This window comes from Carcharhinus amblyrhynchos, chromosome 19 (assembly GCF_965287045.1).
Source record: "Carcharhinus amblyrhynchos chromosome 19, sCarAmb.v2.hapA, whole genome shotgun sequence".
Classification (NCBI taxonomy): Eukaryota; Metazoa; Chordata; class Chondrichthyes; order Carcharhiniformes; family Carcharhinidae; genus Carcharhinus; species Carcharhinus amblyrhynchos.
Window position 1 is genome coordinate 18551864 of NC_137342.1, and position 16933 is coordinate 18568796.

General features: G+C 38.7%; 1 protein-coding gene across 2 annotated transcripts in view; it reads right to left on the bottom strand.

Annotated features, from left to right (window-relative positions):
• Nucleotides 1-7309: 7309 nt before the first annotated feature.
• bltp3b (bridge-like lipid transfer protein family member 3B) overlaps nucleotides 7310-16933 on the bottom strand; it is a 111310-nt gene continuing 101686 nt past the window's right edge. For both annotated transcript variants that reach the window (XM_080207326.1, XM_080207325.1), the window contains 2 exons: nucleotides 10925-11124; nucleotides 7310-8310 (listed from right to left, as the gene is read on the bottom strand). In XM_080207326.1, the coding sequence (XP_080063452.1) occupies nucleotides 8188-8310; nucleotides 10925-11124 (323 nt within the window). In that variant the 3' untranslated portion in view covers nucleotides 7310-8187. The remainder of the gene's footprint in view (nucleotides 8311-10924; nucleotides 11125-16933) is intronic.

The window sequence follows — 16933 nt, forward strand, 5'->3', positions numbered from 1 at the left end:
AGTTACGAGGGAACACGTTAAAAGTGAGGGGTGGGAGGTTTAGGGGGAAAAAGCTTTTTTTACCCAGAAGGTGGTGATGGTCTGGAATTTACCAACTGGAGGGTGGTGGAGGTGGATGCCAAGTGTCCTTTAAAAAGTACCTGGATGAGTACCTGGCACTCCATACCATTCAAGGCTATGGGCCTTATACTGGTAGATAGGATCAGGACAGCATGGTGGCACAGTGGTTAGCATTGCTGCCTCATAGCACCAGGGACCTGGTTCAATTTCCAGCTTGTGTCACTGTGCAGAGTCTCCACATGTCTGCATGGGTTTCCTCCGGGTGCTCCAGTTCTCTCCCGGTCTAAAGATGTGCTGGTTAGGTGCATTGGCGTTTGTGCAGGTACACTGATGGAGAATTTGGCATGCCAGAGTGTGGCAACTCAGGGATTTTCACAATAGTTTCATTGCATTGTTAATATAAACCTACTCGTGACTCATAAATAAACTTTAACTTTAGGTAGGAGTTCAGATGTTTCTCACATGTTGGTGCAGACTTGATGGGCCAAAGGGTCTCTTCTGCACAATATGAATCTGTGATTGTAAGAGCAGGGAGATTATGATGTAGCTGCATAAAAGACTCATTAGGTCACACAACTGTGTGCAGTTCTAATTGCCACATTATAGGAAGGATATGATTGCAAGAGAGAGGTGCAGAGAGTATTTCACCAGGAGGGTACCTTGGCTGGAGTGTTTCAGCTATGAAGAGAGGCTGGCTAGGCTGGGATTTTCCTTCAAGCAGAGGAGGCTGAGGTGGGACGTGATCAAGGTGTACAATATCATGAGAGACATATATCGGGTAGATCAGAAGGAACTTTTACCCTTTAGTAGAGGGGTCAATAACCAAGGGGCAGGAGATTTAAAGGGGATTTGAGGAAAAACTTCACCCAGGTGATGCTCGCTGCCTGAAAGGATCGTAGAGGCAGGAACCCTCACAACATTTAGGATGTATTTAGATGAGCACTTGAAATGTCATAGTATAGGCTATGGACAAAGTGGTAGAAAGTGGGATTAGGATAGGTGCTTGATGACTGGCTCAGAGATTACGGGCCAAAGAACCTCTTTTGTGCTGTAAAACTCCATGACTCAAGGTTAGAAACAATTCTATCAATATAAAATACTCTAGAGGCAAAGTTAGTATTTCAGATTAATGAACTTTCATCAGGACTGGAGAAATTTAGAGGATTAACATACTTTAAGAAAGTACAGAGGCAGCGGTGGGGGAGGAAAGCAAAAACAAGAAAGTTGGTCTGTGTCAGGGTGGAAGCCAGGAGAGATGAAATGACAAAAAGGCTGATGGTGCAAGGCAATTAGCGTGGGAATAGGACAAGTGCTATTTGTTATGTTATTGCCAACAGCTGCTCTCTATAAAAATGGGAGTAATGGTTATGATCTGAAATTGTTGAACTCAGTGTTGAGTCCAGAAGTCTGTAAAGTGCTGAGTAGAAACAGCAGTAATTCTTACTTACAGGTAATTATCTGTCAGTCTCAGAAACACTTGTTTCTCAGAATTGCTCAGTCTGAGAGAGAATTTTATTTCTTTGGAAGAGAATGCTATCTCAAGTGATTAGTCAGATTTAGAGAAAAGAGCTGATGTTTCTTTTTGTCAGAGTTTTGACAAAGGGTCATCTGGTCTCGAAATGTGAGCTCTGTTCTCTCCTTACAGATGCTGCCAGACCTGCTGAGATTTTCCAGCATTTTCTCTTTTGGTTTCAGATTCCAGCATCTGCAGTAATTTGCTTTAATTTTAGTTAGATTTAGAATTTGTCCATGGATCATGATCTTGATATTAAAATTACTGGGTTGTGATGTGAGGTTTTTTGATGCCAATCTGGTTTTTTTTGCAAAGTTTCCTATATAAAACAAAATGTTCCAAAATATTTTAAACTTTTTTTAGACAGTTCCCATTTAACTGCATAACGCCAAAGATGATTGTAATTTTTGGCACATGTGATAGACTAATGGTTGTGAATCAATTAACCGTTACACTGCCCATCTCAGGTCGTCTTTTCATGAAATAGTGCTTGAAGCCAACTAATCTGCTACTGCAACTGTTCCATTGATCACCCCTCATTTTGAGAACAGTGTATAAACTAAGAGAATAAAGTATGTGTTCTATGTATAAAAGTTCTGGATATATTTGGTAATGTGTCACACAAGACTTTGTGTCATGACTTCAGTGAAGCCCATGAGGTTGGAGTATGAGCTGTCTGAGGTCATAATTGCCTGCCCAGTCAGGGAGCATCACCTGTGTGTAAATGTAGCAGGCCACTGGCACTCTGGCTTTGTACCTGAAGCTCTTTGAGTAGAATAGTTCGTAAATGAAAGGAATCTGATGAAGGGACACTGGCCTCTGAGGGGTTGTTTCACTTTGTAAAGAACAGTAAGGCAAATAGTGTTGGAGATGTAACTTATGAATTAAGCGATGGCTTACAAACGGAAAACGTAGAGCAAAATTTAGTGGATCAGATTAATGGGATGTGGTTAATGGTGCATACTCAAGGCTGTTTAATATTCTGTTTGAAAGTTATTTGACTAATATCTTTCATGAAGCACTTGTAAATATAAATATCTCATCCTCGTATCCTCTGTAAATCAAGTCCTCCCCTGCTTATCAAAATTTTGACCAAATATATACGTTTTAAGAGCAGGTTTAAGAAAAAAAAAGCAGAAAGATAGAGTAATTTATCCTTAAAAGTGTAAGTCTCTTATTTGGGAATTTTCCAATTTTCCTTCCTGCACCCAGTGGTGCACTAAGGCAGACGTTTGTCTGTTTCCACAGCTAATAATTCTCAGAATAGGTCACTAGTCTGTCGCCTGGGGCTTAAAGCTTGAAGGGCGCCACTCCACATCGAGCATGGCTGACCAGGAGTATCTCCTGCTCTTACTGCCAGCTACTAGCATGTTGGAAGTATTTGCAGATTGACAATCAACCTGTTTGGCCATGTTATGAACGCCCCTTCCATGGCCCATCAACTCCTGTGTGGCACCAGAACGCAGAGTTTCTGGCTCAGTGGCAGGAACACTCTCCACTGTGCCACAAAATCTCCAGTTAATTGGGAATGTACTTGCTTAATTGTCCATTCTACATAATGACCATCTTCTGAAGAGGTTATTTGGTCAGATCAATAAATGTGAGGGATTTGATCATCCAGTATACACTAATCAAATTGTAGAGACACAATAAGTTGCTCTACATGTATCATTTATTCAGGAATGTGCAAAAATTCTTCAGAGGAAGATAATTAAATAGCAAATAAACACATTTTTCTTTTCTGTTTATCATACAAGAACATTCCTATACAGTTACATTTTTAAGTTTAAGGATTGCTTTTATAATAAAATCTACCTATGTATAGCTAGTAAGAATAAAAATATATTTTTATAATATAGAAAGAATGAGTACTGCTGAAAAAGACAAGTCAAAGCTTTTTCATGTTCTTCTCACCAGGACACTAAGAACACCAGTACAAGGGGAAAACAATTTATACTGTACAAGAAGAAAGTGCTGACTATTACGCCAGTAGATTCTGATTGATAAGGGCATTACCATGGAGAATGCATCAGTTGACTGACAGTTAACTGCCAGGTGTTGTTCAAAATTTAAACAAAGCAGTTTAATCCTGATTTGATGAAGGCTTTGCCTTGAGGAATGAGTCAGTGACTGGCTGTCACTTACTTCATTTACCTGAAACTGTATGAAGATGTTTTTCCTCTGCAAAGTACAAGGCCCTGTGTAACAATATATGTAGCTTCTAGTACACACACATCCCACAGTCTGGAGCCCAACTGATAATATTAAGTTGGCTGTCAAATAATCCTGAACACAGGATTATTTAGCAAATATTGTCCAATTGCAGAATCCTATCTAATGTCAGACACTGTTTTGAGTTTTGCACTCATGGGCCGGTTGGGTATGGGCTGTACTTTGTCTGTTGCAAACAATGGCTAGGACATGCTGTTTGGTGCAATGCACACAGACTTTGGAATATACAGCCTTCATACCTAGCATTATGTTGGCACTGCAATGTGAAAAATGGGCAGAATATCTTTTTGGGCTTAACAGCAGCTTTGTGTTAGTGGTGAATATCACCTGTAGTGCTACAGCAGGGTAAACCAGCTAGCTTCACCTGGTGCTCAAACTTCTGAGATACCTTGCCCTTCCAGGGCAGACTGACACCTTTCAAGGCTGTAAGTGCTGGCCTTTGGCCCATTCATGAATTTGTGGGACATACAGCATTAAATATCTGATTAGGGTAGCCATGATCTCGTAGGATGCCTTTGATGTACCTTATTCAGCACCAAGCTTGCAGGGTGAGCAAATGGCTTGGGCCCTATTTATAAGATTGTTAATGAATCAATCTGTGTGTGTGTGTGTATATTTTATATATCTATAAAGAATCTCAATGTGTATATGGACCAGTGAAGATGGAGCAAACCCCCTGGCAGACTTCTCAGCTAGTGCATTAAGGGAGTTAAATTCACCTTTTGAAATTGAATGCAGGATGGAACCTATTTCAGACATGCAAGGAAATTATTACATGCAGCTGTGAATTTAAGTATAGAAAGAACAATGTCACATTTACTTAGTGCATATTATTACCTTAATACATCTCAATGCTTCACAACCAATTTAGAGCTTTGAAGTGTTTTGACTGTTATAATGCAGTGAGGACAATTAACATGCAACCAAGTCCCACAAACAGCACTTACATAAATGACCAAATAATGTTTAGGGAAGTGATGAATATTAGTTAGCGCACTGGGAGATCTTGCATGTGCTTCTTCAAATAATGGGATCTTAACTCCACTTGAGCAGATGGGGCTTCTGTTTAAAATCTCATCCAAAAAACAGCACATTCTCAGTACTGTGCGGAAAACATCAAATGGATAGTACACTAAAATCACAAGAACTGGAAGCCACAACAATCTTATCTCAATTTGAATGTTAGCACTGAACCAAGGTTACTATCTCATAATGAACATGATTGAGTGCCTTCAACTTTAGATGTTTGGTTGCTGGTATACGGGGGAGAAAAGTTTTAATATTCCAATATTTTATCTAAGTTAATTAAAAAGCATAAATTAACTATCTTCAATTTCATACTCAATCCACTTCCTATCCTTCATAAGATATCATCTCAGCAAAACAAAATTCAACACCATCTATGATTGACTACCAAATTTTCAAAGCCTAAATAAATAACATTCTGATGGTGCCATGGAGTGATGACAGATCAGTCTGCAGTGGCACTAAGCAGTGTGATGCTGGTTTAATTCTCCATTGATGCTATTAAGCTGCAGATATGTGCTAACTTGATATTAAGAGTCATTTTGCTTCAGGGAAACATAGTACAAGAAATACCTACTTGCACATCTCCTCATACCTGGCCAAATCGACATATGATGGTATGATATCAATTTATCACTTTATTTAGCCTGTCAAAAAAAATCAGAAGCACAGCAACAAAAAAGAGTGAATGTTATTAAGCTGTATCAACTTAATGTTATCTAAAAAGGGTGACATAACATACAAATAATTCAATGTGGCTACAATTAGCATCTGATTTGATGTACATTTTTCTGCAGACTATATTCTGGAATAGCTTTATGCAACAATACAGTGAATCTGCTAGTCATCAAATCCTTATTCGTACATAAGGCAGTTAGTTTCTTGTATCTGTTTGGGTTTTGCACCATTATTATTTGTAACTGCAATCTGTAACTATGTTTATACTTGAGAGGAAATAAGTACATTGTTTAACGAGGAAATCTGATTAATCTCCCACATGTTCATAATTCCAAACTCAGTCTTGTTTTATCTATATTCAATGTATGACAACAACCCTTTGTATTATACATACAGGTTAGTCCGAGCTCACTACTATGTGCATTAATGGCAACATATGGATAGAATAATATATTTTAATTCTGCACCTTGCTCTTGTGTCCTCATCTGCCCTTGGCCTGTTGCAATCCTCAGTGAAGCCTGGCATAAACTGGAGAAGCAACATCTCTGGTTGGGCACGTTGCAGTCCTTGGGCCTCAATGTTGAGTTTGGCAACTTCAGATTTTTATCTTTCTCTTCCTTCTTAAACCTCCACCCCTTTTTTTTCTGAAATGTCCCATACAAGTATTGCCTCAATGGAACTCTCCCACCCCCTCCACCAAACATCACATCAGGCCATCAGTCTTTTGTTCTTCAAGTTGCTACTTTTTATTGCAGTTTCTACAGTTCTAACACCATCTCCTTCGCTTCAGTTCTAATGAAGGGTTAAAGTTTCTCTCCTAATGGATGCTAGCAAACCTGCTGAGCTATTCTAGCATTCCTTGTTCTTGTACCACAGGGTTTCCTTTCATTTGACCATGAGATGACTTCTAGGTACCATTTGATCAAGTGAGTGGGTGGGGGTGGTCTCTCCCCTTTTGTACAATCTGCCAATTTTTCTCATCTGGGTTCATACTTAGAATTTTTTTTATTTTATTAATTCATGGGATGAGTGTGTTACTAGCAAGGCTGGCATTTGTTGCTTATCCCCAATTTTCTTTGAGATGATGGTAACATACACTTGAATCACTGCAGTCATAGTGGTGTCAGTTCACACATGATGTTGTTAGAAAGGTAGCTCCAGAATTTGACCCAGTGAGAGTGAAGGATCAGTGATTATAGTTCCAATTCAGGATTTGGAGGGGAACTTGTAGATGGTAGGTTCTGATGTTTATGCTGCCCTTGGCCTCCTAGGTAGTAGAGATTGTGGAGTTTGGAAGGTGCTGAAGAAACCCAGGAGTTGCTGTGGTGCATCTTGTCCATGATACACACTGTGCACGTGCAGTGGAGGGAATAAATGTTTAAGGTTAAAGATTGGTGCCCACATCAAGCACACTGCTTTGTCCTGGATATTTAACAGGCAAGTGGGGAATATCCCATCATACTCCAAACTTGTACTTGGTAGATGGACAGGCTTTGGAGAGTCACGAGGCGAGTTTCTACAGATTTCACAGCCTATGATCTGCTCTTGTAGCCACAGTATTTACATGGCTGGTCGTGTTCAGTTTCTGGTCAATGGTAGCTCTCTGAAATCAATGATAAAAATGGAATAATACATTTTTCTCAAATGTTCAATTAACAGGATAGGATGTTAGAAAAAGGATGCAAAACACAGGTATGCCATCCCAAAAAAGAAGAAAAAAAATCAGTAAGTAAATTAATCATACTCCTCTATATTTCGTAGTAAGCAATTTAAGAGCAGTGAAAGAGTGGTCTGTAATATGGATGAGCAAACAAGAAATATTTATTGTTCATTTATTTTCACAATATAAGCAACATTAAATTAAAAGTGACAAGAAACCACCTTCACTTAAATGACAAGTTCATGCTGAAACCTTTTTCTGTGCTCTGATGTTTATTTAGAATACAATCTTTAATACAATTATTTATGGAAGAATGTTACAATGCTGTGCAAAGGTTGATTGCATTAGATATGCATCATTTTATGTTCAGTCCATCCTTATTGGTATTCAACTATACAGATGGCTCTTGCACTCAACATGAAGTCAAGCAACAATGGTGTCTGCCATAATTACACAAAGCACATGTGCACTTTAAATGTTACACTGTACATATTTTATATCTCAGATTTTACACAGGAAAACTTAGATACATGATCAAGTTAATTACAGTGCAAATTCAGACTCCTTAAAAAAAGATTTGCTCTGGAATAGATACTTTAAAAAAATTCTTGATGGCATACCAAAACACAGCTCAGTTGTATGAAAGAAATGGCTTTCCCCATAGTATTTTATTTCAAACCTTAATTTAAGTCCCTTTTTTGTCAGAATTAATTAGAGATTGAAGTGAAAATCAGCACCATCAATAAATGGAGCATAATCTAATGAGTTCAACAATCATTTTAGTTGCATTTACTGCTTGAAGTAGATCAGACAGAGATCCAATGCTCATTCTCCACATCCAAAAATATCTATCTGCAACAGACAAATTAACTTTCTCTACATATAATTTGTTCAATGCTCAGCATATTATCAAGATAATTAGCATTTTTTAAACCAATAGCAGCTGGTGATACCTATGTCCCAGATTCAGGAAATTCCACCTGTTTCACTGTAGTCTTCAAAGCTAGGTGCATTTGGCTATGAAGAATTAACACTCTTGATTTGATGTATCAAGTGGTCGTTTTCCATCTGAGCCTCAGCAAGAGCCAGTTTAGCTTTGGCCAACTCCTGTTTAAGACATTCATTTTCTTTCAAAAGTAACTGCAAAGAACAAGAAAAAATGAATACACTACAACTGTATTTTTGTTTAATGGTAAGCAACTCTATAACTATTCTCCTCTTTCTTAAGCTATGTAAATATGTTTCCAGTGGTCAGGGTGAGCAAATTGCCAACTAATACTGCCCTGCAGTTGGCAACAGAAAGCATGTGAAAGTTTCCTCGTGACAACTTTCATTTAGTACACTGTCAGTGATGCAGCTAATATTAGGAGTTAACACTGTTGCCACACAGCACCAAAGAATGCCAGCCTGGGGTCACTATTTGCACGTTAAAGAGGGATCGCCATTCAAAACAATCAAGTACTTGAAATACTTACACAAGCAAATGGAAGACTTCCCATGCTGCTACTTTTCATGCGTCAAGGTATCTCACATGACCTTTTAATTGTGCTGGAGTTATGCAAGACCCATGATTCAATACACAGCACCTGTTTTGAATGCTAGACTTACTAAAGAGCATATGAACTCTTGAAAGTGTTCAGAATCAAGTACTGAAATGGATGGCGGGTGATTAGTACCAGAGTAACTAACGTAAGCAACTGAATATGTTCCCTCGCTGAAAGGCAAAAAAAAGGTCTGGCTGGACCCCACTTGTAAATCCTTGAAAATCCCATTGCAGCTATCACTTGCCACCATCACACAAAAGTAAATGCACAATTGATAAATGACACCATTCCACAAACGAGATATAGAAGAAATAGACTACGAGTTAATCTAACTCTCTATAAAATTCCTAAATAATATGTAAATAGTTTAAAGAATTCAACCTGCCAAGTGATTCATAATGCAGAGTACAGTAGATATTTTATTTTTATCTTGTAAATTAGACTTGCATTTTTCAAAGTATTGTAATTATTTGTATGTTGAAATGAACATAGTTGTGCTTATTGTTTTGTACATTTTTTGCATTTGAGTGATTGTCTATGATGAAAAATATCTTGAATCAGGATCACTTGTTTCAAAGATTGATTTTTCAGTAAGCCAATTACCTATCTATAGGGAATATAATTTTAAAGTTTGTGGATGATTCAAAACCAGGCAATGCAGTAAATAGTGAACAGAATAGTAGACGATTTTAGGAGGACATAGACTGGTGACATGTAGCAGATGTAATTTAATTTAGGGAATTTATGCAGCATGGTGGCACAGTGGTTAGCAGTGCTCATCACACTGCCAGGGACCCAGGATCGATCCCCGTCTTGGGTCACTGTCTGTGTGCAGTTTGCATATTCTCCCCATGTCTGTGTGGGTTTCCTCTGGGTGCCTTGGTTTCCTCTCACGGTCCAAAGATGTGAGAGTTAGGTGGATTGGCCATGCTAAATTGTCCCTTAGTGTCAGGGGGACTAGCTAGGGTAAATGCATGGGGTTATTGAAATAAGGTCTGGTCGGATTGTGGTTGGTACAGACTCGATGAGCTGAATCGCTGTCTTCTGCACTGGAAGATTCTGTGCACATTTGGTGGAACAACATTGCCAGATCAGAGGGATGATATCCACAAATCTTTTGAGTGTAACAGAGCAAGGTGAAAAGGTGGTTAAACAAAACATGTGATGCTTGACTTTGTAAACAGTTGTTTTTGTATTCAATGCTACCAAGTCACGGTGAACCTTTACAAATCAAAGGTTAGACCTCAGCTGGACTATTGGGTACAATTCATGGCATGAAACTTTTACAAAAAGTATAACTGCCTTGGTGAGAATACAGAGGAAGTTTAACAGAATGATAGCAGGGATGAGAAATTATGAGGAGGGATTAGGGAAATTGCTTTGAGCAAAGAAAGTTGAGAGGAAATCTAGAGAGGCATTCCAAATTCTGAGGGATTTAAATGGGAAAAGTAAGAAAAAGCTCTAACAAGTGGATCAGTAACCAGAGGTCAAAGATTTAAATAATTGGCTAAAGAACAGAAGGGGAAAGTAGGAGAATTTTTTCATAGAGGGTAGTTTGGATTGTGAATGACTACCTGAAAGTGTGGTGGAAGCAGCAATTTTCAAAAGCTAATTGGACACGCCTGAAGAGAACCAGCCTGCAGGGTTATAAGGAAAAAACTGGAAATATATCAAGAGCTCTTTTAAAGAACCATGGCAGGCTGAATGGCCTCATAAAATTTGATTTAATTGTGGTTCTAATATTTTTATTTTTAGTCTGTTAGGTTGTTGCCTTGTGTTATGTAAAATACAAACATATGTAATGCAGCATGTTGAAAATGTGTTCTTGTGCATATGAATCCTGTGTTCCCAAATTCAGTATAAAACCTTCTAATTCAGTTCTCTTGCACTTGCCAAATTTGCACTGCTGCACCATTGGAATTCCTTCTGCTTCTCTGTCTGTCTAAAAATTGTTCCTTAGCAGTTCTTTGGCCAAGTCTTTGTCACATATCCTAATATCTCATACGGCTTAATGTTAATTTTTATTTGATACCCCTTCAGTGGAGGGTGGTGGGGAGTGGGGCTCACTATATTAAGGGCACTGTATTAATACAAGTTACTGTCATTGTTTTAATATCTCTTCCAGCAGGATTGACTGACAAATTAATTAAGTCAAAACATTGTTATGGAACAAAGGGAATTTGTTTTTTGTACTTCTCATTATTCCTTACCTGTTCCCGCTCAACTGAGTATCCAGCAGCTGACTCAACGCCAAGATTTGACTGCCCAGGTGCCTGTGGGTTCTTTGGAACTGTTTGTGTGGACTGTGACACATATCTAACCTTCTTTGATTCATCACATTTTAAGCAGGATAATACTGTTTGTTTAGTGGATTTTCTGTTTGCTGGGTTCTGACTCGATAGCTGGGCACCTAGACAACAGAAACACAGATAAACAAGTTATCAGCCAGACTCAATGTAAACAGGTGTTAACCTATTAGAAAGCACTGAAGTTATCAAATTGCAGAAACTAAATTTCAATAAACCATTTCATAATGTACAAGTTGCATGTTAGAACAAAAATAGAAAACATAAATTTTGCTGTATATTTTGTGTAACTTTCAGTGAATGAAATATGGACCATCTTCAACATGACAAGTAATATCAATTGACCCAAATTTAGAGTTCAGATTATACTACATCAACAACAATGTTCCAGCCATAAATAAACTTGGACAAAGTATCATAGACAAACTGGACATTGAAGAGTTCAACTCAAAAATCTCATGACAACTTCAGAAATCCCAAAATTAATTTTGTCACTTGGATTTTACTGCAAATGGCAAATTAATTTTCAGTCATTTTGTGCCAGATGCTTTCACAGTTTGTGTAAAGCAGAGTCATGTTTGGAGGTCAACATGATAAAGTGAGAAGACTGTTAAGACTAGGGTCAATGTTAAATTTACTTGCGTTGCAGTGCTAATGTTTACTGTTCAGGAGAGATCTATTTGTTTAAAGTAAATAGACTGAAAGCTTAGTTAATCATAGGTTAATAGTAAAAGAAAATCAATTACAAAATGTGATTAACCTTAAACTGTATGCAACATAATACAAAAAATGCATTGCAAATGTTTTATTCCTGATTTGAAAACAAGGTAATAATGTATCCCTGAATATGAATGTGAACAGTGGGTTGATGAACACATTTCTCCTCATTTCTCTTCACTAAGGAGAATTCCCTAATTTTAAAACAGTCTCCCTAGTTCTGAGCTCACCATAAGAGGAAACTTCCTTCCAATGTCTAACTTATCAATACTGTTCAGGACATTATTTACTTCAATCAAGTCACCCCTCACTCTTCTGAGCTCTAGAGGAAACACGCCCAGCCTTTCCAACCTATCCTCATAAGACAATCCACTCATTGCAGGTATTAATCTAGTAAACCTTCTATGAACTATCTCCAATGCATTTACATCTTTCCTTCAATAAGGAGACCAAAACTGCACACAGTACTGGAGATGTGGTCTCACCAATGCTGAAAACAACTTATTTTTTTATAACAACATGCTTATTTTTATGTTCAATTCTTCTTGTAATAAAGGATAGCAATCCATTAACCTTCTTGCATGCTGTACCTGTATACTATGTGATTCATGCACATCAACACCTAAATTCCTCTGCACCTCAGCATTCGGCAGTCGTTCTCCATTTCAGTAATTTTTTTTAATACCACCTGCCAAAGTGAATAACTTCACCTTTTCCTACATTATACTCCATCTGTCCGATTTCTTTTTTTTTGCCCATTCACTCAAAGAATCTATATCTAGCTATCTGCAAACTCCATTTGTCGTCTTCACAACATATTTTTCTAACCACCTTTGTATCACCTGAAAATTTAGCTACCATGTCTTCACTCCCTCATCAAAGTCATTTATGTAAATTGTAAAGAGTTGATGCTACAGCACAGACTCCTGTGGGCCTCCACTTGTCACAACTTCCCAATCAGACAAAGCCTCATTTATGCATACTCTGTTTTCTGCCAGTCACAGTAAAAAGTCTGACAACACCAGGTTTTAGTCCAACCGATTTATTTGATAATAGACTCACAAGCTTTCGAGGTTTCCCTCTTCGTCAGGTGAATGGAGAGTTCTGGCCTCAGACAGAGCATATAAAGCACAGACAGTTTACAGATTACTGATTAGAATGCGAATCCTTACACCTAACCTGTTGTTCAAGACCTGAAGTGGCTGACAATGTGAGTGGAAGGAGCACTGTGATCACTGTAAATTGGTTAAATATGATTTCCCTTTTATAAAACAATGCTGACTCTTCCTAATTACCTTGAGCTTGTCTGCTATAGCCTCTTTAATGACCAATTCTGACAACTTCTCCATGACATGTCAAGCTATCTGGCCTATAATTTCCTGTTCGTGCCTCCCTCCCTTCTTGAATAGACGTTTGTTATTTTCTAGTCTAATGGAACTTTTCCAGAATCTAAGAACACATCTATTATGGAGGACTCCGGGATCAAGTCCATTAGGACTTGGAGTCTTGTCAGTCTGCAGCTCTATCAGTTCACTCAGTATTGCTTCCCTAGTGATTTTAATTTCACCAAGTTTCTCTCCCCTCCCACCCCCCAATCTCCCAATTTACAGCTATTAGTGAATGTTCCTTGTATCTTCTAAAATGAATACATAAGTAATATTCGTTAATTTCATCTGTCATTTCCTTTTTATTATTAACTTCTCATTCTCACTCAAAGGACCAATACTCACTACTTTTTTCCTGTTAAATACCTGTAAAAACTCCAGCTGTTTTGATATTTGCAGCTAGCTTCCTCTGGCACTCTAATTTCTTTCTCCTGATTGATCTTGAGGGGGAGGGGGGGTGGGGGTGGGGGTGGGGGTGGGGGTGGGGGTGGGGGTGGGTGGAGGGTTGCGCAGCACAGTGGCAAGCACTGCTGCCTCACAGCACCAGGGACCGGGTTCAATTCTGACCTTAGGACACTGTTTGTAAGGAGTTTGCACATTCTCCCCATGCCTGTGTGGGTTTCCTCCAGGTGTTCAAACATGTGCAGGTTAGGTTCATTGGCCATGGTAAATTGCCCATAGTGACAGGGTAAATATGAGGTTACAGGAGTAGGGTCTGGGTGTGATTGTGGTTGGTGCAGACTCTATGGGCTCAGTGGCCTTCTTCAGCACTGTGGGGATTCTATGATTCATTCTCTGTTATTCTGACAAATCATCTGACCTGCCACTCATCTGCACAGTTGTGTGCTTTCCTTAAACTTCTTTAGTTAACCATAGATGGTGGCTCCTCTCTTCAGAATTTTTCATTACAGCAGGAATATACTCATTCTCAGTATTGTGAAATACCGCCTTAAATGTATACAACTCCTTCTCTATTGATCAATCCCCTAAACTAGTGTTCCAGTTTACTTTGTCTAGCTCAGCTTTCACATAGTTGCCCTTACTTAAGTTTAAAATACTAATCTGAAATTCACTCTTCTCTCTGGATGTAAAATCTGATCAGTGTGGTTGCTGCTACCTAGAGGTGTCTTTACCTGGAGGTTACTAATTAATCGTCGCATATTTTGTTAACCTGTTATCCTTAAAAATCAGCATACATCTGGTATTATAGACAATCTTTTCATGTTTAATACATGTTTTAATCTATTATGTTAATTGGCAGTCATGTGACTCTATTCATTCATATCTCTAAACAAAAATAATTACAGCCTATGGAGCTCATTGAGATCCATTCTGGGATCTGACTGTCTAGTAGTAACATCAGCTGGGATCATAACATTCTGACAACTGATCTGGGTGACACTGACCTCCATAATAGAGCTGATCTTTCACAAATCTGCAGAGATAGCTCTTAACTAGAACACCATCAGGAGAAACTCCACATTTCATTTAAATTTAAAACAATCCATGACAAACACAGAGGCAAATACTTGCATTGCTTTATCTATGCAATACAGAGTTATCACAAGAACATCTTTGCCTGCATGTATTCAAAATAGTTTTTTTTCCCAAGCAAATACATGGGACCTGTTCTGAGAACATGGCTGAAGTCCCTCTTTAATCTCTACAACCCAGCACAACTCTTGGCTTCAAGATTAGACATATTAACAGCAGCTCTAGTATAACACTCCATTTATCCTGTCATAGTTAGGTACCTTAATGCTAATGTCAGAAGTGTACTCTGAACTGCACAGTATGAATTATTTAATTTTCCACACCAATTATTTGCAGAGCTTTCTTCAGTATGAATGTGAAATTTATGCACTTGTTAAAAATTGAATTGTAGTTCAAACTCATTTCACATAAGGACCTTAGAGCCTTAAGAAGACAACTCTCCTCTCTCCACTTTACAGTAAATTCAACCCATAACTTCAAGTAGAAAGGACAACATCCACGACCATTTATTTTGTGAATTCTACTCTTGAGCCAGATATGATGTACAAAACCATTATGACCTGGATCATATTTCACTCTTCCCTGTTTCCACAAAAAACCTGGTTGAGAATATTCAAGGCAATATATTTATCAGAATCTAGAATATGTTTAGACTGCAATCAACTCGCGGCCAGAGCATTATATTTGCAGACTGACTCCTGATGTCCAGTCTGTCACTGAATTCATTGTGGTGTTTTGAGATCAATTTCTTCACTGCAAAAGAGGTGACAGTGGAATTTGTCTTGGACTTGAGATACTGCATATAATGGAAGAACTCTGAATGTCTAAGAGAAATGGAATTTGGGCTTTGATTTAATCTAACAAAAAACAAAATTATTGGAATAATGGTTTCAGAATCATGGTAACAAAAACTTGAAAATTCAGAGGCTTGAGGGAAGCTTAAAGCACTGGAAGCCAGTACCTTTCCATGTATTAGCTAAGGAAATGCTTCCTTTTGGGAATGTCATTAGTGTGAAAATAGAAAGTGAAAACAGGAGGTAAATTTAAGCCTTTGAATTTAAAAGGTGTTTTACCTGCTACAAGTTTGTCTTGGAGACTCAGTAATTCTTTCTTGCATGCAGGGGGGAATGAAAATAATTCCCACTTGTATGGATTTTATTTGGGGGTTTAGCTCATGCATGCTCCCCGCCAGATGTCCTCGGGTATAATGGTGACTCGCTTGGCGTGAATGGCGCACAGGTTGGTGTCCTTGAAGAACCCCACCAGGTAAGCCTCGCTGGCCTCCTGCAGGATTATGACGACCGAGCTCTGGAAGCGCAGGTCGATCTTGAAGTCCTGGGCGATCTCCTGCACCAGGCGCTGGAAGGGCAGCTTGCAGATCAGCAACTCGGTGGACTTCTGGTAGCGGTGCATCTCCCACAGCGCCACAGTGCCGGGGCAACAGCGGTGTGGCTTCTTCACGCCGCCTACGGCCTGGGCAGTCTTGCCAGCTGCCTTGGTGGCCAGCTGCTTGCATGGAGCTTTGCTGCCAGTGGATTAGCGCGCCGTCTGCTTCATCCTTACCATTCTCTCTCCCACCTTCCTAAGACTAAATAATACAGGGCTCTGATTCCTTTCCAATAAGAAGTGGTGCTTTTTTAGTTATTGTCTCAAATTCACTCTTCTCTCTTTCACACTGGATGTAAAATTCAATCAGTGTGGTTGCTGCTACCTAGAGGTGCCTTTACCTGAAGGCCACTAATTAATTGTCACATATTTTGGTAACCTGTTATCCTTAAAAATCAGCATACCTCTGTGAAAATATAATTGGGGCGAAGTCCTGAACACAGTTACACAGTCCGTAAACAGTACTTAGCATGCTCTTAGAAATTTGCATATTACACAGTTTGCTAATCCTAGTATGTTTTGCAGAGATAAAAATAGGTGATTATGTAATTTAGTTTAAAAAGGTACCAAACTTTATAATCAGTGCACCAAAAATTAATCATATCAAGTAACATTTAAACTTGATTATATCCTTTCACAAGTAAAATATCTAAGTTTCATGGGGTTATCCAAACTGAGGATTTATACTATCAGCAACTTTCATCACTAAGAATTGAAGCATATTTACACAAGTCATAGAGATAAGCAGCACAGAAGCAGGCCCTTTGGCCCAACTTGTCCATGCCGATCAGGTTTCCTAAACCAAACTAGTCTAATTTGCCTGCATTTGGCCTACCTGTACCTACATGTAGGTACAGGTTCTATATGTACCAGTAGAATGAATGTCTTTAAATGTTCTAATTGTACCTGCCTCTACTACCTCCTCTGGGGG